General features: G+C 34.9%; 1 protein-coding gene across 8 annotated transcripts in view; it reads right to left on the minus strand.

Annotated features, from left to right (window-relative positions):
• The window catches only part of SYT14 (synaptotagmin 14), an 88,205-nt gene that overhangs the window by 47,831 nt on the left and 16,590 nt on the right, over positions 1-23,784 (minus strand). For 3 of the 8 annotated variants that reach the window (XM_068185794.1, XM_068185792.1, XM_068185795.1), the window contains exons 3-4: positions 14,314-14,478; positions 7,683-7,901 (exon numbers count right to left, since the gene is read on the minus strand). In XM_068185794.1, the coding sequence (XP_068041895.1) occupies positions 7,683-7,901; positions 14,314-14,478 (384 nt within the window). Of the gene's footprint in view, positions 1-7,682; positions 7,902-12,166; positions 13,500-14,313; positions 14,479-23,784 lie in introns of those variants that run through there. The other 5 variants (XM_068185788.1, XM_068185789.1, XM_068185796.1 and 2 more) reach the window with 5 other exon arrangements.

Below are 23,784 nucleotides of genomic sequence, written 5' to 3' on the forward strand. Positions count from 1 at the left end.
AGTCTCTGCAATGCTCAGTTGAGTATATTTTGTGGAAACACGCACCGTAATTTCAAGCACTTAAGAGAACTGTCTTCCACTATTACAGAAGAACAATAGAGGTCTGTCATAATGCACTAGGAAGCTACTTTGGAACTCAAAAAAATCCCACTAAACCCCAAGCAAAAACCTGGTTAAAAAAAAAAAAAAAACACAAGAAAACCCAAACACACAGCATCACAGACACTAAGTAGAAAGCATTGCAAATCAGGTTAGACACTATTCTGCATGTCCTTGAATTACAAATGTATCTTTTTTACAAAACTATCCTTAAATATTCCTTTGATATAGCAATGGATTCAACAGGCACACTCCCCAGAAGCTTCAAAATCACAAGATACCATCATTCTCTGATTTTTAAGGGCTGGGAGCCAATGAAGATTTGTTTCAATTAACCAGAGGAGGCAGACACACATGATCAGGAATCAGAACTTTGTATCATTAGTATTGCATCACTGCACTCTCCTGTACACTACAGGAAGATTTTTAATTACTCCTAGAATAAAAAATGTCAGGGGTAGATGCCCATATAGTAGAAAAGCAAGAATAAGGAAGCTGGACCAATTAAAGAAATACTGTAACTAAAAAATCCCCCAAAATCTCCAAAAAGTACATCAATAACCTGAATTGATGGTACACAAGTACTATCAGATAAGATACACAAGTATGAATATCAGGAGTATTCACAGCTGCAACATGACTCAGCCTTCAAAATACACTCTGAAGTATTTAGAAATACTGCTCTAAAGGTGTCTTAAGACTTGTCTTAAATCTCTTCATTAAAGACTCTTTCAAGGTACCTTGAATGTACTATTTGAAGCCTAAGCCTATCCAATGTTGCAGGACAAAACCAGTATTTACTTCCAATAAGTGTTACACCAGAGAAATCTCACAGGTAATCTGACAAAAACACCTAAGAAGAAAGTGGGTGGCCACCGTTTTCCTAAATACTCTTTTCACTGAATTTATTTATTCCTTTAAGGCCCATTAAAGGAAAAAGAAGAGAAATAGCTATTTATGATTGAGTATTCAACTGAGCTTTCAGTCCTCCAGTGTGAATGCCAGTGCGCAATTCTTTTCTATGGCAGACATATTTTTTGCCAGTAATTCTTAGTATCTGAAGCTTACACAGAGACCAATTTTGAGAGAACTTTGTGGCCTTATTTTGCTGAACACAATAGAGCCATACAGAGGCCCTCACTCCATAATTTCAAAACAGTAAGTTTTCATTCACACTTTGCTTGAAAAGAGTTCTACTTACATGCAGTGGCAGAAACTAAACTGCAAAACATATGGTTATCATGGAATTCACTGAGTGGTCCATTGTTCCTCTGTCAGCCTGTCCAAAGGCTTTCACCTCAGCTTGGTAAGTCTGAAGAAGTAGGATCCTGCTTCACAGAATGTGTTTACTAATGAAAACTCTCCAGGTTGCTTAAACAGACTAGGGGGATTCACCTCTATACCACTTCTGAGATGCTCGTGAAAGAGATTTTAGTGTTTACATTGGAAAGATACTAAGAGGAAATCTATATATATACTTTAAGTAATTCAGTGAGGAGATTTTTCTTGAGACATGAAAACTAACAAGAGAGGAAAAAAAAGGCAAAAAGCCGCATAAAAAATTAGATCCAAGAGATTCCAGAAGAACAGTCGCCTTCACGTGCAAAGATTGACACTGAGGAACTAGGCAAACATATGTCCACAGACACATCAACATAAAGTGCCGAAAGCCTAGAGAAGAATAGAAGGGGAGAAGATAAACTACAAAAATAACCATATTCTACCTTCACAATATGGAAAAGATGGATAAAATCCAGTAGCATATGCCTGCTAGAGCAGCAGATTCTCATTTAAGAGAACTTATGTTTTCTCACTGCCGTCTTTTAGTGCTTCCATATGTTTCAAAAAAACCTTGTGAAATGTAAGGCTCTTGGGCCAATCTCAGAAATAACATGTCTTCAGCCAGGGGGCTTTACCAATTGAGATGTTAGAAAAAGAATTTTAAACAGGCTGGAGATGGAACCTGTGGTTGTACTGAACTGGTAAACTATAGCTATATAATGTCTAAGTATGCTAAATAAGCAAGTGAACTTACTCCTTTTTCCTTTACGATGTGACTTATTTTGCCTCAAAATGGTATCAACTCTCATTGCTTGCTCCTAATCAGGAATTTTGCACAGCCATTAAAGAGGTAATGCTTTAAGCATATCACAAATTAACTATGAAAAAAACCAAACTGTTTTCTTCTCCTTTTCTACTTTTCTCATCTCAGGAGATTGAGAGAATCTTGATTTCAGAAACAAAGAACTATCAATAGTCGTTGACATCTGCCTGCAAAACTGTAATTTCAATCTATTTCAAAATATAATTAATAGGATATATTGAAATGTGATTTCAATATATCCTAACATTTCTAAGTTTAAGAACTTCAATTTTTAGGAATTTAGGTGACAATTTCCTTAGAGAAAACACATTGCCTGTGAAGCTTATGGAAATACTAAAAAAACAATAACTTGTCAGTATAATGCTTGACTTTTCAAAGTTCAGGAAGCAGCCACTACTGGAGACAAAGAGGCCAATTCAATATAATACTGTATGGTTTTTTTTGGAAATTCGAGTTTTTAAGAAGGCATGGTCCATTTAAGATCCCAATATAGATACTAAAAATATTTCTATTATGAAATACAAAGATTGCCAATTTTAATTTTAATGCAAATTTTAAATATAAAATTTTTACACTTCCTTATTCCTTAGATCCCTATTTCAATTCATAAACTCTTTGTCAGCAGAAATATCTTATGGTGCTGTTTTTCTTGCTTTTCCCCCCCCTTATTTTTTATTCTTTGTTTTCGGAAATAAATGTGTAATATTACAGTCCATATTAATCCCCTCTTCCAAAATATTACAAATAGTTGGAGCATATAAAGACAATACTACATATTCAACACTGAAATGGTTGGAAATAATATAAGAAGTAGGATACACACTATAAAAACCTAAAAGGAAGTTTAGTCAGGAAAACAGGAAAGAGAGGTCACTTTGGCAAGTATCCATACTTTACTGGATAGTATTAGAAAGTACAAAACCAATATTATTGGCAAAATTAAGATATCAAATTTCAAGCTGACCCTAGAATTCTGGACCTAGGCACAGACATTGAGCCACACATCCTGTAGTTACACAGCTTTCTCTTTTCTTAGATTAAAAACTTTTGGTCTTTTGTGCAAGAGCTGAAAATTTCAAGTGTAAACCTCTGTACCATTTTACTTTTAATGTTAACATTTGTCATCAACTCGATTTTCTGTTGAATTAGGTTTTCCTTTAGTGATATTTTGGAATTAAGCCTGTCTATGAGGAGTTCACAGCAAATGTTTTATATTTACAATGGCTTTCAGTCTATAGATCTGTAGATTACAGTCTACAGATGCTTACTTGCATCCAAGTAGTAATTTATTATTCATTTTATGTATCTATATGTAAAACATGTAAAAAGCTAAATGCATCAAATGTGCAATAGAAATATATCAAGTAGGTCAGACAAGCAGGTATTTGTGAATGAAAATTTAAACCCTTGAATTGCACAGAATTACCAAAAGTGCTACTAGAACATTCCATCAAGAAACTACACCAATAAAGCCTGCAGAGCATATAGCTTTCTTCATTTTAGTATTAAAATCATTATACAAAATGCCATGTGAGTTCGGTACAAATATGTTGAAAAGAAAGATTAATATGGCCATCTAGAGGAGAAAAGAATGCTATGAAAACATACAACACAATTTTTCAGCCTTCAGAATATGATGATTTTAGAGGCATGCAGCCAGAAAAATGATGTAATAAACTAATTACAGAAATGATAATAAGCAAACCTTAAAATAATATGTTCAGACATTTCAGTGATCTGACTGATGCAAACATATTAATATTAAACACGTTTTTGGCAAGACAAGCAAAACATACAGGCTGTATTAATGAAGACAAGATTATGCTTTTGTGTCTGTTAAATTTGGTGTATGCAGAGTTAAGTACACATACATCTAAACAAACTAATTTAAAAAGACAGCAGTTCAGAGGAAACAGTTATTGAGTTATGGAGGTAAAACTGTTTATGGACTCCTTTAAAAACACACAGCTCACTATTGCAAAATAGAATGTGAGAGCGATCAGCTGCTGAAGATAAAATGCAGCAGAGAAATCCAAAATTTTCTGAAAACTAAATAACCTTTTCATTACTCATACTACTCTATCTTTGATGGAATTCATAGAGTCATAGAAGCATGGAATGGTTTGTGTTGGAAGGGGCCTTACAGACTGCTTCATTCCAACCTCTCTTCCCTGGACAGGGACACCTTCCACTGGACCAGGTTGCTCAGAAATCCATCCAACCTGGCCTGGAACACTGCTAGAGATGCAGCATCCACAGCTTCTCTGGTCAATCTGTTCCAGTGCTTGCTACCCGCAAAGAAAATATTTTTTTTTCCTAATACTTAATCTAAATCTACTGTCTTTCAGCAGATCTTCTAGATCTCCTTAAAACCACTTCCCCTTGTCCTTATTGTTAATGATCAGAGGCTGCTTTATTGGCAACAAGCAGGAGGAAAACAGAGGTGAGACAAAAAATTAATTCTGTCCTCTTATCACTTCACCCTAACACTATCAAGTGTTATATGCTCAACATATGGACTGATCAGTGCCTTGCAATGGAATCACAGCTGAAATGTTCAAGAGTTAGAAGTAGAAATGATAAAGCACATATGAGAAAACAGAAGCACACAAAGTCAAATGCACTGACAAATTTTTCTCATAATTAACAAAGTACATAGGAACACACAATTTATTCCACAGAAGAGTCAAGAAATGGTTCTATCATGTCTTTACACTTTTTATAAAAAAAATTCAATACCCATAAAAGCCAAGTATTTAACAAAAAAAAAAATCGGCATTTCTATCAAATCTTCTACAGATTTTATTCCAAGTTTAAGGAACAGTAAAGCTTTGCCTTTTTTAAAATCACACTGAAACATCTGGAATGCTGATGCTTCCCCCTTGGAATCAGATTTTTAATGTCTTCTGTTAAGTGAACTGCTTCTCTGAACACATATGAACAGCTTGGTAATAATAATCTCTCCTTTATTTCTGATTGCAGGCCTTCTTCATGAGGTTTTCACCTCCTTCCATCAAAGTTCTATGTTGGGCAGCTTTCCCTCTGTAATGATCATCACATAAGGCATACACTGTCTCTTCCTCTATTCTAAGATATTTTTTGCAAAGATTCTTTGAAGTAATTAAGGAGCATAAAAAGTACTAACACTAATTATTCCAGCATGCCAACTTAAGGTCACTGAGAAGCGAAAAATGTTAGGTTGTTCATCTGCTACCATGTCCAAAACTTTTTTTTTATAGTATTGAACATAATTTTGTTGAGAATAATGGATTAATAAAATGAGACAAACTCCTCATTCTAATTTGCAAGCATTTTGCTGAACATACGGTGTAGAATGACTGCAGGCTGTCAAAAAAAATAACACTGTTTATTCTCCATTCCTTAAAAAATGTGGGAAGAGAATGCTCTCATAAGCAGCAGCAAAAGCAAAATACTGAAATTATTAAAGTTTTTGTACAAGTAGAATTATGTGGTTAAAACAATCTAAGTTTTTAATTTAGAATACTTTGATAGCTTTTGTTTTAGAAGCTTTTTTGCTTCCAAACCCTGAATGTTCTTTCATTACAATACATTTAAAAATGGCATTTATATCTAGCCTGCTTCCAAATGGAGAGAGCATTGAAAAGGAATAGCACCTGGTGACAGATATATTTAGCAATAGAAGAATAACAAAAAATGAGGAGGGGGTAACAGCTGTAACTTTCTGGATGCAATATTTGGACCTACCAATATTTAGACTGTAATCCTCATACAGATTTCCAGAGTGGAAACTATCATTCCCCAGGATAAAAATCAGTAAATATAAATTCTGATTAATTAAAAGGATGATAAGGAACACAATCATTAAAAAAAATGGATACAGGCTAGCATAGTGCCTTTGAAGCTTAAATCCTATAGGGTCAAAGTAAAAAGCTCAGATGAACTCAGGACTTTTCACTGAGAAGATGAACTAGATTGGACAAAAAATCTGAGCAGTTACAAAATAAAAAGAGGAATGTCGTGTAAGTATGGCTATTTCAACAACTAGCCTCAGTAGTCTGCAGAGAGAGGAATATCTTGTTCTAGATAACTGAAAGGAGTCTTCCTGTGTAATTCTTGTATAATTCATATCTGGTATTATTTGCTAATCATTTTTCCATCTCTTCTTAATAATCCTCATCATTCTTTCCCAACAGTGACAGAAGCCATAAGAAAACCTAAGTATCTTATCTTTCATATTCCCCCCACCAACAATGTTGAGAGATCTCAGTAGATATCAAAACCAAACATACTTTTACTGTCCCTATTCCTTCTCCATCACAGTGTTCAAGGATCAGTTTTTACCACCTGACCTCACCTCTGCATCTCCTTCACTATATGCTGGAACTCAGACTATCTGCCTTGCTACAATTTAACAACAAAGAAAAGAAATGAATTTTCTGATGATCAAAAGAGAATCCTTTTACTCTGCAACTTACTTGAAATACGGCTTTCATGTCCTTCATCTCATAGCTTGGAATCATGAATGACCACATACTAATTTCAAATTTCAACAGCAAACAGACTTTTATATAATTTAATTATATCAAATTGTAGAAATTGTAAAATTTTCAAGCCCTTCTGGACTGTATAAAACATTTAAGGTGAAATATCTTTTCATTGCATGTATCCAATTTTTATTAGAAAACATCAAACAATAAAAAACTTTTGCATTTTAACATGCTAAAGGAAGACCAAAAATACCTTACTATAATACGGCATCTGTATCAGAATCTGACTTTTACCTAACTCCCATAGAAGTTCACTTTTCATGCTTGAAACTGGCTATGGACACAGTTCTCACACAACTATTTTCAAATACAAAAAACATATTGACAAAATATTGACAGCAGAATTCTCAGCCTCTACATCAAGCTGTCACCCCAACTCAAAATCAAGAAGTATATAGCATGTAAGAAATCATCCACTGTTTAAATCCAACTTTTAGCACCATGGAAAAATACTTTAATCTAATCTTTGTAGCAATTTCTTTCTGTCATTTCAAGAGAAGAAAAGATACAGAACATTCCAGCAATACACACTGCAATGACCATATGCACTGTAGTCAATACCCAATTCCATTTACTTTGCTGTTAGAACAGCTTATCAGTACAGGAATAACATGTCTTCTTTGTATTTGTAATACCACAGATTCAACAAAAGTTGTCATGTTTCCTTCCTAAATCAAAATAGCTTAAATGGCCCCAAACATGAAATGAATAATGATAAAATTAAATGAAACTTAATATAACAAAATATTCTATCATTTGTAGTATTTCTGGAAGAATGTATACAAGTGTGTGCTTTTCTTTTTTTTTTTGAGCATGCACTAATACAAGAGGTGTCTGGATATTGCAGACATTGACTATTTGCTAGCCAAGCTGCTCTTGTCTAGGACTTACTTATCCAGAACACAATTCTGAAATTTGGAATAAAAGGAAGGCTTTTAAATCACTCTTACCTTCATCTATTGAGGCTTCACTACTGTATCCATCATATTCTGCAGACAGGGGACTATATTTTTGTCTGGTTTCCCATATATAGTTTTTTTGCTGTCTGCCATCCACCACTGGCAGCCTGGAACTCTGGGTTCTAGACAAGGCCTCATGATATTTACCCAGTGCTTCATCTTCACTCTCAGATGATGAACCATGCTGGTCTTTACTCATATAAGAATTGTCTGTTTGAATAAAATAAAGCAAATCGACTACAGCTCAAAATAGAATACAAGAAAATAACCATAAGAGGTTATCATTGAAGATATTTAAGCCATTTCAATTAAAAATTCTGCAATATTTTAAAAATATCTTGTTGTAATTACAAGCATTGAGATTTTGTAATTGCTGAGAGCTGTTCTCATTTTCTAGAAGACCTGAAAGATCATTAAGCCCCAAAAAACCATACTGACGCTTATTCAACAGAAAATAGATCAATTTGTGTAAGGCGGCACATAGACATTCTCGAAACCCTTCTTTAAGTAGGAAAATGCTTAAAATAATTTCTGTAAAGTAAATCCAACACTGCTGCAATATTACATTTGGATACCTTGCGTATCAAGCAAGCAGCTCCTGATCCTACATTCCCAGCTGATTTTTGCTGTGAGCATGTAGCATAGCATAGAAATGAAACTGATTTACAAAAAGAAGCCTACAACAAAATCATCTTTAGGATAGTTATGCCAGTAGTGCTTAAACTCACAATAACAAATGGGAAAATACTAGTGAAAGATGTTTGCATGCACAATTTTATTTAACTTACAATAAACAGCTCCTTGTTCAATTACTAAAATTAATGCAGATTTTTACTGCAGACATCTGGCAATAGCAAAAATTACATGGGAAAAAATCTATCTAGTTAATTCTTTTATAGCACTTCTGTAGTGCCTACTACTGTGGCCAACGTTTTCCAACTACATCTCAAGCGTGACTTCCTCCCACAAATCAAAGATTACCTGTATTTTTATTTCTGAAAAGGGAAGATTTTCTCCTCCCTTTTTCCAAAGTTCAAATGGATTCTGCCCAAATTTAACATGCCTTGCAGAGGTTCTGTACATCTCAGATTCTAACAGGCATTAAGAGTTCATGTAAGCTCAGAAGACAGCATTACCTCTACTCTGAGGACAAACCTATGATACATGATTTGCCAATGCATTTCCATTACCAGCAGAGCTTTGAGGTGTTCATAATGCTGTTTCTCAGCTCCTGAATCTGAGAGAATGTTGTCTAACATGCTATCCAGCCACGCTCAACTGCTTCTCCCCGCCCTGCTTTTATGCCCTCAGCTCCAGGTCTGCATTTCCACTCCCATTAGTGCCTGTCTTCATGCCCAGTCAGTCTCACTCCTCTGGCTGGGTATTCCTGCTAAAAGAGAGATTCAGCTTATTCAGCCAGTTAAAATTAAATTAACTCAATGTATGCCATCAATCTAGACCTCTTTTACAGTCCAGTGTTTGCCTCTTAGTACTACAGAGGTCTGTTCTTTCTACTTTTAGGAATCACTTCCCATAGAGGTCTTTTTCTCCCTGGTAATCATACAGAAAAAGACCTCTGCTGCAAGTTTAGGTAAGAAATCTTTTGGAAAGTTACATTTATACAAGTAGAATCCTATGACAAATTCCTGTCTTTCAGCCCCATACTCCATGTTCTTGCTCCAAGCACCCACTTTTAGTTTCTTATGATGATTTCCTCTATTCTCTTTCGCTATTCAATTCCCATCTCTTTACTTGCACCTAACCAACTACTCATGTAACCTTGGTCTTTCACCTTTAGTCTCTCCACCTTCATATGAGGTTATCAGTTCTCTCCATAGCTGCCACCCTCCCTAGTTTAAATCCCAATCTACCATGTTCATCAGGTCCTATTTGTTCAGGAACTTTATGTCCACACATAGAATATGTTTATTCTCAATTCTTCTGTTCAAACTCCCAGTGTCCATAAGTAACCACAAATATCAAAGGCAGGGTAAGACCTGCTCTGTTCTCCAATCCCTACAATGAAGCATATGAGTGCAAATGGGATGGTCAGTGAATTTAAGCAAAGTATAAGAAGTGTTTACCATGTCTTTTCAAAAAGCAAACTTTCAAAAAATTTACAAATTTATCAAACTTAGGTGTTTTTTCATGGAAGAACATGGGCATCTCTGACATGGGAGAAGTGCTCTCCCACATTTCAAGCACATATTCCAACACACAAAGGTGCCACAGCATCTTTGTAAAGCTGAGGTCAAATCTACTTTTTTTTTTTCTTTTTTTTTTTCTTTTTTTTTGCACAAATGCCCAGCATGTTTTTTCCCATAACCTATTTTTTGGAAATAGTTAAAGATTTTAAACTATAACTTAGGAAAAAAAAACAGAACAATAGGATCTCAGACAGAAACAATGGCTAATTTCCTCAAAATTCTTTCAAATTTGGCACACAATTTAGGAAACTCATAATAAGGTCTTGAAATGAAAATTGTCAGAAAACCTTACCTGGATGTGGGGCTACCAGCTCTACACACAATGTCTACATCAACTTAATTTACTATTTATATGAAAAATAGTACCTTAAAAGACTTCTAAGGAGAAACTAGATCTTTCAACTTTTGACTGTTAATGCAAGCCTAGAAGATATGGTTCTTCCCATTTATGGGTGGCTATAAAGCAAGTTCAATTTCAGTGATCATTTACTGAAAATACAACACCAAGCAGGATATATCCTGGCTAACACATTCACTGCAAGAGGCTTCCCAGAAAAAGGAATCTCCTTTGCTGTAACACAGAGTAAAATTTTGTACCTCATACGGCCCTCCAGGGGTTGAAACCTGCCGCATTGAAACTTCTACAGATTCCCACAATTATAATTAAAGCAGAGCATACCAGGCCTAAAATACAGTGCCAGACATCAGTATTAGGTGCATTCTTTAATATTACAAGAAATGTATTCACAAATATGAAATCAGGTTCATTAATCAGCCTGCATAAATAATGGAATAGTATAAAACATGGCAGCAACATGTTTGAAAGAAGAGTTGAAAGTTACATTTCTAATAATACACTGACTTTTATAAGCATCCAGAAGTTCTCAGTAAAAGCAGTTTATTTTTTCTCCAGTTCCTCTCATAAAAGAATGAGAATGTATACCATTATTATAAGTCATGAAGCAAGACCTCTTCAGAGGAATAAAAATCCTCCTCAAAGTTTAAACATAAGCTATCCACGCAAAAAAAAAAAAAAGAATTACAAGCAGATCAGTTTCAGTTTCTTGGGAAAAAATAGTTTCCTGTACATTGAAAAAAAAAAAAAAATCACAGAATTTAATGCTCTTGCTTGCCACTTCTCATTTCATTTTTATACCTTATTTGGAAACTTGGCTATGAGAATTTATGTTCTTAGTAAAACCTTTCTTTTATTTGGCTGAAACTGGTCATAAGGATTTTTTAACCTATTGAAAGTTATTAATTTGCTTATTATGGGACCTAAATGCCATTTTTGAGAGAATATACCTTGTAAATATATTATTATGCAAAGAAATAGATAAGATCATAGTTTATCATACAAACATGGAAAACACTCCTAATTCAAACTAAAAAAACACCAAACAAACAAAACCAAACCAAAACTCAACAAAGCAGATAACTGAAATTTTCAGATAAGGAAAACACAAATAACTGAAGGAAAAAAATGGGTTTGTACCAGGAAATCATTCATTTCTTTGCAGAATCAGTACCTCTGGAAAAGCATGTGTTGCTTTCTAAAATTTTACTATGCAGCCTGCAAAAGTATGTAAAATTGTAAGGTTTTACTTCTTTCTTACAAACTGCTGTTGCAATTCCCATATCACACTAAGACTGGATGTTGAAGACGGCAAACAAAGTATCCATAACAACAACACACAGGTTTTCTTTCAGGACTACAACTTTAAGACAAGCTTCATTCACTTATTTCTCTACTTAAAATCACTTAATTGCCATTTCTTATTGAGTTTCTCATTTCTCATTGTGTCTTGAAATCATTATCTTATGTATCCCAGAAATATTCCAAAGATCTACTGTAATGCAAATGCAAAGGAAGTAATTGCTTTTATTGTCATAGCACATCTTATGCAATGCTTTTAAAAGAAACAAAATAAAAATCACTTTCACACAAGCATTAACTTCCAGTATTAATTAATTCATAGTTTTCAGCAGAAACCACACAAGGTAGAGAAGGCAAGAAAAACTGTATAGAGAAAGAATAAAGTTAGAACATAGAAAAGGCATTTAATAATCAGTTCCTTTAAGAAATACTTTGTAAAGTAATTAACTTCCAAGAAATATCAACATAATTAGAAAATGAAGCACTGAAGCAAACCTACTTTCACTCACAGGAAACACTATTATTAAATGTGTAAATTCAGTGAAAAAAGTAGGAAATATCATAAGTTTCAGGAAAGGCTGAAGAATGCAGTTTGCTGACAGACTCCTCACCTTTTCCTGCTGTCTTCTTATTACACAGCTCTCTTTCTAATTTCTTTGAGTTTTTCCTTTTACCTTCATTTGCAATTGTAGTTGACACACTGCCTTCATCTTTTGAGATGGGTTTTCTTTTTCTGTCAAAGAAGGCTTCAGATTTCTTTTCTTTGATTTCATTAAGGCAACTGGGACGGTCATTGTGCATCTTCTTCAAGCTGGAGTCTGATAATTTCTCCTGTACTTCAACAAACTTTGTTTCTAAATCTTGGGGAACATTCATACTGTGCACTTTATCAGAATCTTTAAAATCAGCTCCAGGTGACTGTGGTTTGGTTTTTTTATGCTCGTGATTCATAGAATTATCTGATACTGCATATAAACCTTGCTCCTCAGTAGACTGGTCCACTGAAAGTTTTTTACTTTTCAGGTTACTATCCTTCAAGAATTTATCATTTACAAAACACTCATTTCCCCCTACTACTGCCCTTTTAAAAGGTCCTCCGACAGTCTTCAAATCCTGAGGTACTTCTGTATCACTGAGAGGATTATTATGACCCGCGCCCCTTAACTGGCACTGGTTTTTGTTCAAGACATGGTCAGATACTCCAACTTGACTTGTACCTTTTTTTACAAAATCCAGTGAATTAGAATTATGAGTCTCTTTATGTTCTGCAGCACCTCTCTTTGTTTTCATATTAATTTCCTGAGAATGAGTTAATGAGGGTGTGTGTTCCTCTCTGCCTTCCACAGGTTTATCACTCTGCGTTTTGGAGCTCTCATCTTCTGCCCGCAGGCCATTGATCATGCTGGTTACTTGCTCTGTCACTGAGTCAGCTACAGAGTAGCCAACCTCACCAACAACACTGGCCAGGTCATCCACAGCACTGCTGAGCGTGTCCACCAGGGAAGACATGGAGGGAAGGCTCAGATTTTGCTGAAGGTTTCTAAAGAACGCCATTTGTCCAGCCTATTCAGCAACAGCTCATAATACTGAGAGGTCCTCTGTTTCACAAACTGATCATCTCTGTTTCTCCAGCTTCAATTTCAGAGCTATTTGCCTTTTCTATCTCAAAAATCAATAGATTTACCAGGGGAAGTTGCAGTTTTTCTCTTTTCATTCAATAATCATTGCAAATAATAAGAAAACAGCTAAATAAATAACTTGAAGCCACAATCAACCAGCAAAACTATAGTCTTTCATCAACTGCAGCATCAACTAGCCATAATACAATTCATTATTTTCAAAACCAAGACAACTGTGTGAGGTTGATTATTTTTATATTCTAACCTGTGAAAAACAAGTCGTGAGACATTTAAATTTTCATCAGTGTCACACTACAACAAGCTTTCAACATAACACAACACACACATGGAGACTTCTTCACCCCAAAATATTTGTTGTCTTTTACATAAGGTAAGATACTTTGGAGTATCAGGACTTGTATTGTAGCAAAAGAAGAAAGTTAATATGACAGACAATTTCTAGGGAAAAATTTTTTTTTGCTTCTTGGAAAATTGCAAATAAAAATTTAGATCCATCTTTTAGAGAAGTAGAGGGGAAGAAGGCTCTTCAATTTCACATTCTGTTTTCTGGTGCCTGACTCTCTCTCAAGTCAGCCAACAAAGCCTGTTCAATTTTCACAGTACAAAAGTAGAAAGAGGCTGTTTTACAAACCCTCAATATCTTTTTCAAGGTCTAATTTCTTTCATTACACATGATCCTTAAAGACCTTGTTGTATTAAAAAATATTCAATAATGTGTTATAAGATATAAGATAGCACTAATATTATTCTTTAAAATTATTTTCTGGGTGAATAAAAGCAAGACCTTCTCCAAAAGTATGGCGAAGGATTTTAACAGGCTGAGTGAAAATCCAATTATCCCATTCAGAAATTTACCTGAAAAGATTTAATTATACAAAATTACGGATTGTTTAAAATAAGTTCAAGAGTATTCTTGGAGTGCAAGAAAAGTATCTCCCCATAAGTAAATGCAAACTCTTGGTTATATAGCTGTTGAATTTCTGTGGCTTGTGGGTACAAAGGTTTCTCCTTTCAAGTACTGCAGTCACAGGAAAAACCAGCATTGTTGTGCTGCTACATCCTTGTAAAACTGTGTATTCTTGTAGTTAAGTTTAGTACACTGTATGTCAGATACTTACAAAGTTTGTCTTGTGAATTCTTTCTTGTAGTGTATCCTGAATCGAGATCTGGGAAACCACTAACATTTTCAATACACATCTTCTTATTAATATATAGGAAAAGTAGCAGCATGAGAATAATGAACACCCCAACTGCAGACAGGAATCCAATTGCTTCCGGAGATACTAAAAGAAACACAAAGAAACACATTTTTAAAAACTTTGTAAAGGTTTGCAAAGTTGTAATATTATAATAATTGATCATTAATAAATACTTCAAAAGATGCAAAAATATATATGCCAGATATAATTAAAACCCCACCATTTAAAACTGAGTTAATGTTTAATCCCCTTTTCAAAGAACAGAAAAGCATCTGGTCCTAATCTGAGAGGGACTGACACTGTGAGCAAAAGTTTCTGATGGAGGACTGGACAGTCTCTGCAGAAGAACAGGGAGATTATCAGAAGCTCCCGAAACCAGTGATTTCTGATAGAACACCTGAGATAGCACTGGAAAGGAACTAAGAGCAAAAAACAGAGCGAGAAAAACCACGTATGGTCACTTGCATATGACCCAAGAAAGAGCTAATAGAGAGTGAAATAGAGATAAAGCACACTTAAAACCAGGTGGGGGGAAAAAAGCCAAAGTAGACTGACATGTCTCAGAGAGTATGTAAAATAAAGAATATGTAATTGCTATTAAGCAGATAACTGCAAGGCAGTATTGGGGGTCTTTGAAAGGTCTAGAATCTTTGACATGTGCCAGCATCTAACAACATCAATTACACCATTTAAGACTAAGATGATCAAGGAGCAGGTTGTAGAAATATGAAATCTGCAAATAGATTGGCAAATTGAAGCAACAGGAAAGAGTATTTTAATGGCAGCTTTTTTATTTGAAAGGAGAGTGGGCAGGGAAAGACATATAGAAGATCAGTGAAAACAAGAGTCTAGAAATGTGAGAAATAAGTAACAACTCATAAAGGCAGTTCAAGACCAAGAGAGGGCAGATCTTTTGAAAGGAGTGCAGATGCCCATAGACTATAATGAAGCTGAGCTGCTTCATTAATAAAGGCTGCCAGGATCTCAGAGGGAAGGCCCTTAGGAAACCCAGCAGACTCTATATCCAAAAAACTGGAAGCGAGAAGTTAAAATAGTGACAGGATTGCAAATTTATTGTGAAGTAGAGTGGGAGGTTAAAGTGAAGGGTTATAAAACTGCAATTCGATAAATAGTATTTGGGTGCAATTTATGGGCAAAAATGTGATAGAACTCAGTAACTACATGCAATTAATAACCATGGAAAGCATTACAAAATTGTGATTTCTAGCAATACCTAATAGATTAAATAATTTGTTAACTGGTTTATTAGTAGTGTACTGACAATTAAGAAACATTATAGGTTCAGTTATGTCTCAAACCTGCATTCTAAACAGGAAGAGTAACACCTAAGAGTGGATTTTGTGGCCACAACACATAGACAACACATACTTCAGAGCTGAACACAACTGCATTAATCTGGATGAAAACTGGGATTTCCCATATCCCTTTTCTTCCTCCTGACTTTGCAAGACTCCACACTCAACTCCATAAATTCCGTTCTCAGGGGTTGATTTTTTTTTCAATTTAATAAAGATTTATGAAGCTTTATCAGATTTACAAATTCTGTTTGCCAAGATCTTGGCACTTCACTTTAGGACTATAATGCTGCACGGTAACATCTTTCACTATTTAAAAAGGAGTGGAATTAAAGAACAGTTGGCAACAGCCTCAGCATTCAGAGATGCAATACAAGAGGACAAGATGCAGGAGTCCAAAATAACTACAAGAAGAGTTCCAATTGGAGATGAGGCGGGAAAAATCCAGAATGAGAGGAGTTTATCACTGGAACAGATTGCCTAGATCAGTTATAGAATCCAACTTCAATGTTATCCCTGCTTTGAGCAGGGGACTGAACTGCAAATTACTTTCCCAGGAGCCTTCCAAATGAAATCATTCTCTGATTCGACATATGCCCTTTGTAAATCTGGGCTCATACATCTATGTAAAAGTACTGACTGAGAAACACATGCAGTTCCACAACCTCCTCAGTTCGTTTTGCAGGATGACAGGGAACATTTGTGTCTGTGGTGCTGTTCTTAAATTATTATACAGGTGTCTTTTAAATCTGACAAAGAAAGATCCAAAGAAATGTGCCTTCCACCATGAAAAACAAATTGGACAGATTTGCACTTCTGTTTTGAGCTAGACATCCAGACCTATCTAAAACTGGCAATTATTTTTGCTTCGCTTCTTACCTCTGACCAGAAGAGATCATGTAACATTTTGCCTAAACTGCCCCTGAAAATTTTCCCATGAAAAGGAACTTGTCAACAACTTCAAATGAGACATCCTGCTGAATCAAGAGGGGTAACAAGGTGAGAAAAGTGGATTTCTATTCTGGAACATAGAGGAAAGTAAGCTAATTTTTTTTAAATTAATATTTTAATCATCATGAACTTTGGCATGTGTCAGGCTTTCATTTATTGTTTGTCAGGTGTCTATTTACCATTTTTCATGGACTCTTCCCACCCACAGGAATACTCTGAGATTTGACAAAAGCCTCAGTTCATATATATTAATTTTTTACCTCAAAGCTTAACAGATTAAATCTCCCCAAGTTCTGCTGGCAGTAGGCATGCTCCCACCCCTTCCAAGACTGCATATGCATAACTGAGAATATCTGAGGCTATTGAAACAACACCCAGCTTTCTCTGAATTATTGATCCTGACCCAAATGAGACCAGAGACTGGGCCCAGAACAGAAAATCTTAATTTTCAGTAAGTTCCAGCTATAACATCTATCAAACACAGAGGCAGTGGCAGAAAAGGCAGCAAGAGGGAACTACAATTCACCAGAACACAGGGACCAGCAGAAGTGAAAGAGCAGTAGAAGGTGGCACAGGTTAATGATGTTCAGGGAGGAAACCAGTGTGAGATATGAAGAAGGTGTGACACCAATTTAGGGTACACGGAACAAGTCAGAAAGTGAAGCGAAGGCAGAAAAGAAGACAGATCAGAAGGCAGATAAAAATCATGGGATCTCTGAATGAACTATGAGAATGATTGCTTTATTATTGGAGCAGGCTGTCCTAAGCAACTTGACCTGAATTCAGTGTCCACACTGCTTTGAGGAGGAGATTTAACTGAATTCCAGTCATGGAATGATTCTCAACAAAGGGCAGTGACAGTCTCCTGTTAATAGGATAGAACTGTACAGCAACTTCAGGGAAAAACAGTCTCACATATGTCACATTTGATCTTTTCAAACCGTAGGTTTAAATGTCAACTTTTAAATTTTTACTTATGCTTACGTTGTTCAGCAATCATGTGCCTTGATCCATCAAAATATGCGCGTAAGGAACTTAACCTTAAGGAACTGAAAGCTGAATACTTTGGTTGTTTTTTTTTTTCTCCAGTACTTCCTGGATACTAAGTAGTTAAAAAAGGCACTGTCTGAAAGCCTTATAGTTCTCTATGGAAACACAGTATCTGATGACATTTTTCTGGATGAAAAAAGAAACATTGGCTGATACCTTACAAAAGGAATGAAACTTTAGCTGCAGCAAAACTAATTAATTATTTATGTAATTCAGTGTGAACATAGGACTTGAAAATTATATTTCTGTATCAATTTGCACTCATGTAAAGAGTCTTAGAATACTTGTTCACAGATTAGGTAAATTATCAAACTGAAATACTGTAAAGTATTACCATTATAAAGCCAGGGAATAAAAAATGTACTTCAATTTTCCACATCAAATGTGCACAGATTCCCACCTAAGAATACAGGTTTTATACATCACATTAATCCTTCAGTTAGTTTCTTACATGTTAAGTGTCAAGCAGGTATACTTCATAGACAGAAAAAATTTAAAAGTTCTTTTTTACATAAAAAATACATCTATGCCACATTCACCACCAGATTTATTTTGATTCAAAACAAATTGTAACAAATTCTGAGTTGTCTGGGAATTAATTGTACCATGAAAAGCATTTTTAAAACTCTCAGAGGTTCAGTGGTTTCTTCTACTATCAGACACCAGTAGAAAAGCAGTATTTTCTCAAAGTCTTACTTTAAATTCAAAGGTCCCACTTCTATAAACTTAATTATTTTCGGTTCTTAAGAAAAACACCAATGAAATTTTGAATTTCTGTTTGAAACTCATTATAATATAAGGCAGTTTTAGAAATACTAAAAGAACAAACGTCTTTCTACAAAGTTATCAGGACTAATTGAATTGCTGGCTAAGGAAGAGGCATAGAAAGTCACAGTCATTACAGAAGTATTACCTTAACATCACTTTAATTCCATTTTGTTGTTATCACCACTAGAATCAGAAATATTAGAACACAGAAACTTACCACCTCTTCATTTTAAATATCAAATTACCACCTCTTTCTCAAATAGTAACTTCTGTGTTATGACATAATTTTTCATTTCAAGAAGATCTTTCAAACTCTTCAGAAAATGACAACTTCAAATATATACCACCAAAACAACAAAAATCCTCAGGCATTTTAAAAATATGAAACTTTTTTAATATGAAATTTAAAAGCATTTAATATTTTAATATGTATCTAGCCCCAAACTTTATTTAATATGAAGTCAATTATTTTTGAGCTTTCACACTCTACATCATACCACTCACTTAGCTAGTAATGTAAAAAGCCACACAGTTATCTTAGTGGTGTTTCAATTATTCATTTACAAATGCAATACTATCTCTTCTGTACACAAATTAAGTAACTAGGGGGTATGACCTGAAAAATGCCAGTTATCTTTAGGATTCTAGCACAAAAAACATTTAAAATGTAATATGTAAGCTTGTTTTTGTTTATAACTTGGGTTTTGGGGTTTTTTTACAACTTGATCTGAGAAACTTTAGCCCTTTAATTTTTTTTTAATATACAGGACTACTGTTTTGTATTTAGTCCTGAAGAAAAATGATTTACTGTTATTCATTTTTTACACCATTACATCTTGACATTCCATGAAAATAAATTGTGCTGTCCAGCTCAAAATATTTTCATACAAATGCCATTCACTGCAGCTTGTCACTTCTTTCCAACTTTGCCACTTGCACAAGAAATTAACATATTTTTAGAAAGCTGAGCAGGTTACTGAACAAAACAACAGGATTTGTGCCTTGATTGCCTTTTCTCCATGCTTGAATTATTTATCTCCAAACAGGATGTATTTATTTCTCAGAGACATGTCATAACAGAAAAAAAACAAACAAATCCCTCTACACCTGAGCCTGCTTACAAATGAAATACTTTGGTCTGATTACTCAACAGGAGTAGGGACTGTACTTTCATACGTGTCAATTTACATGTAAATTTCTTTTACTAATTACATAGGGTTGTCTCTTCTTTAAAAGCAAGTAACTGGGCTTGAAGGCTACCTAAGATTTTCATGGTCTTTCTAAACAGCTTTTCTTTAACAATGGAAACTCAATACACAATGTTTCACAGCAATTTGCGAATTTATACATAATTACTGTCTTTCTGTTTGCTGGAGTAGTTGAAGAGGCAACAAGTGAATAAAACCTAAACAAAATGCTACACCTACAGGGGGTAATAGTTTATCCACTGTTGCCTTAGAATTCCGACTTTAAACATTAAATTCTTGACTACCAGCACTGTTTCAAAAACATGAACTATATATGGCAGCATCACTATTAGAATGCTTTCCCAAACAAAAAACAAAAGCACAAAAATTGACTAGCTGGTGTTGCTGCTAAAAATCAGTGATAGACAATGAACTCTATACATTTTATTAAATACTTCAAAAGACAAAATTCCAAACATATATCCTATGATTCCTGTTTTGTTCTTTCTTCTATCTCCCATATAAAACAATGGACTACAATATTCCTTTCTAAAAATGTAGCGATTTCTTCTATGTTTTGCCAAAACAAACATCAGGAAGTCTTTCAGCTCAACTTAAAACACACAACTACATCTCATGTATCAATGCTTTTAATTTTTTGTTACATTTAGGTAACATTAAAACTGAAGATTTTCTGTATAAAAATGCTGCTGCCTCCAATTCAAACCTGCATTTTGCCTTTCCTGATGCAGCACAGACTTCTTACCCACTACTGATGGCTATCTCACTCAGCATACTGTGCTAAATACATTTTATTCTGCCAGTCTTCTGATCTTCCTTCCTCCGAGTTTGTTGCTCCTGCATCTTGCACTTTGTTGGACTGCAAGTTTACATACTCTCCAGTACAAATTACAAGCCCCTGCACCATGAGCTGCCTGTACTTCAACATTTTAAGTATCGACATCCAGGACACAACTCTGAGCAACAGCAACTGCAAATGAGCATGAACTTGAAATGGCAACTCAATTCAATTTCAAGGCAAAACTGAAAGGAGCGACGCATTTCCTAAGGAAAATTATAAACAATTCTAGCAACATGAACCTCTCAGAAGTTTTTTAAGACTGACAAAATGAAACAAGGATGAAAGTGGTTCTATCTGGAATAACAGTGCCCTTTAAATGGACCTTTCAAAAAAATATGAAGGAACACACAAAATTTATATTATCTGAAGTGAAGCATGACGCCACTTTTGGGTTAATTTCAAAATAAGATCACATTAAGCAAAAAATAAATGTGTTTGTTTACACAAAAGGTTCTACTAAAATTAGTGTATTGTGAAAGGTATCATGACTGGTTTAACTCCACTGTCACTCCTATTCCACTGGAAATTTATCAGAAATAATAACAATGTTCTTAACATTCAGCTTCTGTCTCTTCACCTTGGCTGTGAGATATTAGTCACTGCTACAGAGACAAAGAAGAACGTCTTTGTCTCTTTGTTTCCTTACTATCTAATTAAAAGGACTCACAAAAAAAATTTAAAAAAATTTAAAAAAAGAAAAAAATTAACATCTAGATTCCAGGAATTCTTACACACAGGAAGAAATTCTAGAATGTATTTTAACTAACAAATTCAGTTTATTTGATTTTATTACGATCAATTAAATTACTTGACTAAATAATTACATCAAATAGAGTTCATTTACTTCATAAAATACAATTCTAGAACCATAGAATATCCTGAGTTGGAAGGGACCCACCAGGATCAAAGTCCAATTCTCAGCCCTGCACAGCACCATCCCAAAGAAGTGCATTGTCCAAATACTCCTTGAGCTCTGCCAGGCTGGTGCTGTGACCACTGACCTGGGGAACCTGAGCCAGTGTCCAACCATCCTCTGGGTGAAGAGCCTTGTCCTAAACCTCCCCTGACACAGCTCCAGGCCATTCCTTCTCGTCCTGTCACTGGGCACCACAGAGCAGAGATCAGTGCCTGCCCCTCCTCTTCCCCCCACAAGGAAGTTGTAACTGCAATGAGATCTCCCCTCAGTCTCCTCCAGGCTGAACAAGCCAGGTGACCTCAGACACTTCTAACTCACAGTTTATGATAAAACCAGCTTGGTTCATTGCATTAACTAATCACATCCATAACTGCACAAAACTGCTTGTGGCAGCTCTAGTACTGCCTCTATACATCGTCTTTTCCAGGATTCTTTCCCCTTTCTTTTAAAATACCATGCTGAAACTGTCTTTTGCTGATAAATTTAATTACAGGAAAAAGAGGACCCTTGGCTCCAAAATACCACTGATCTAAGAAAGAATTTAGGAGTAATTGAAGCCATACTCTGAGAGGAGATTTCAACTTTTGACAGAAATCTTTTAATTCCTAAATCCTTATGTGCTGAAAAAGTTGTCAGCCTCCCATCCCTGCTGAGTTACTAGTCCCTCAATGTCCTTTCTCCCTTACATGGCATTCATCTCTGATTAAATAGTATCTCAGAACAGAAATCTCTGAAAAGAAACAGAGAAGGAAGCATCACATTTGCCACTTGGTATAGACACTGATCATGGAACCATCTTGATTACCTCCAAATCCCAATAATCTGTTGCAATTACATAGCATATTACATAACTATTATCCACGCAGTAGGTAAGAGAACAGCAGTGATTATAATTTTTAATGGTATTCTCAAATAATCCTCCCAAAGCAAAAGTATTGAAGACCCACAGGGGTCTAGAGACTTGTAGTTTAAAAGTTCATACTCATTACAAAGTAGCTCTCCACTACAGGGAAAGAAAAATAATCTATGTAATACAAATATTTTAAGACCTCATTTTTCCCTATCAGACTCTACAATTAACAACAAAGCATGAGACAATCCATATAATCCAAAAGTAATTAGCCAGGATATACAGCAAAGTATTGCATGGTAAAAATTATGATATGAAAATGAGAACTGGAGTGAAGAAATGCCAGGGTTTAGATACAGCAAACTTCTTACACACAAAACTTGCCACGTAAGAAAAGATACTGCCATAGCTGAAATTAGGTGACACCAGGAACTGCTGCTTTCCAGAAGACTCCAAACACAGGAAAATAATATTCTGCTTCCTCTGTGAGCATCAGTAAGCTCAAAGAAAAGTATTTACTCTGTATTGAATTGTCTCTAATCCAAAACATGTACGTACAGATTACTTTTCCAACAGAGTGCAAATTCAGAATATATATTCTGGTGGTGTTAATTTTAACATTATAATTTTTTTTAACATGTAGCAATATGTCTAAAGTGTATGAGGTTTAGAATCCATGGGATAAAAAATTTTTTCAAGTCTTGAAAAAAAGTATCAATCACTAATCTCTGCATATATTATAAAAGTAGCTTTAATTGTTTATATTTTCTAAATGAAGAGTTTTTATTCCTCTTCGTAAAAAGAGAAAGTGCACTTTATTTTGTACTGTCCAAATCTGAACCTCTAAATGACTATAGAAACAACATATATTTACATTTTACATTAATATGAGGTTATCTAATATAAAAAAATTGCTACCATCTGTGCCAATACCCTTCTCTTGAAGAGGAACAAGTAGTTCTACCAACTGGATGACAGCAGCAAGAAAGGGGGAAATGATTTTATTTCTTTTTTAGAGGCAGTTACTAAGTGTAGACTATCACAAATAGTGTAAGATAATTTGAGTATCAGATCCAGTTGACTTTCAACTCAATAATGTTTCTACTGTAAAATGAAACTAATTAATAAATGTTACTTTTTGCCATTTGGAATAAGTGTAGTTGTCAGCTTAACATTCAGACACATGCAAATGGATAAGGATAGTTGACCAGAACATTAAAGAGGAATAGTTCTACTTAAAACATACTTCTGACAAAGCAAAAATTCACACCTTCTTATCTTTTCAAAATTATTATTACAAGTGACATTTTTCATTGTCAGACAAAGACATTGTCTTTTTGCAACTTCTCTTTTGCATATTAAAGAGAGCACTTCTGTTCCATTCTTAGTCACAAAGTCGGTTTGCTGAATAATTTCCTTTGTTTGCAAGACTGCCACAACAATAAAAAGGAAAGAACATCTTGCAAAAGAAAAAAAGGGCTTAAAAATAC

Source organism: Anomalospiza imberbis, chromosome 3, assembly GCF_031753505.1.
Source record: "Anomalospiza imberbis isolate Cuckoo-Finch-1a 21T00152 chromosome 3, ASM3175350v1, whole genome shotgun sequence".
Taxonomy (NCBI): Eukaryota; Metazoa; Chordata; class Aves; order Passeriformes; family Viduidae; genus Anomalospiza; species Anomalospiza imberbis.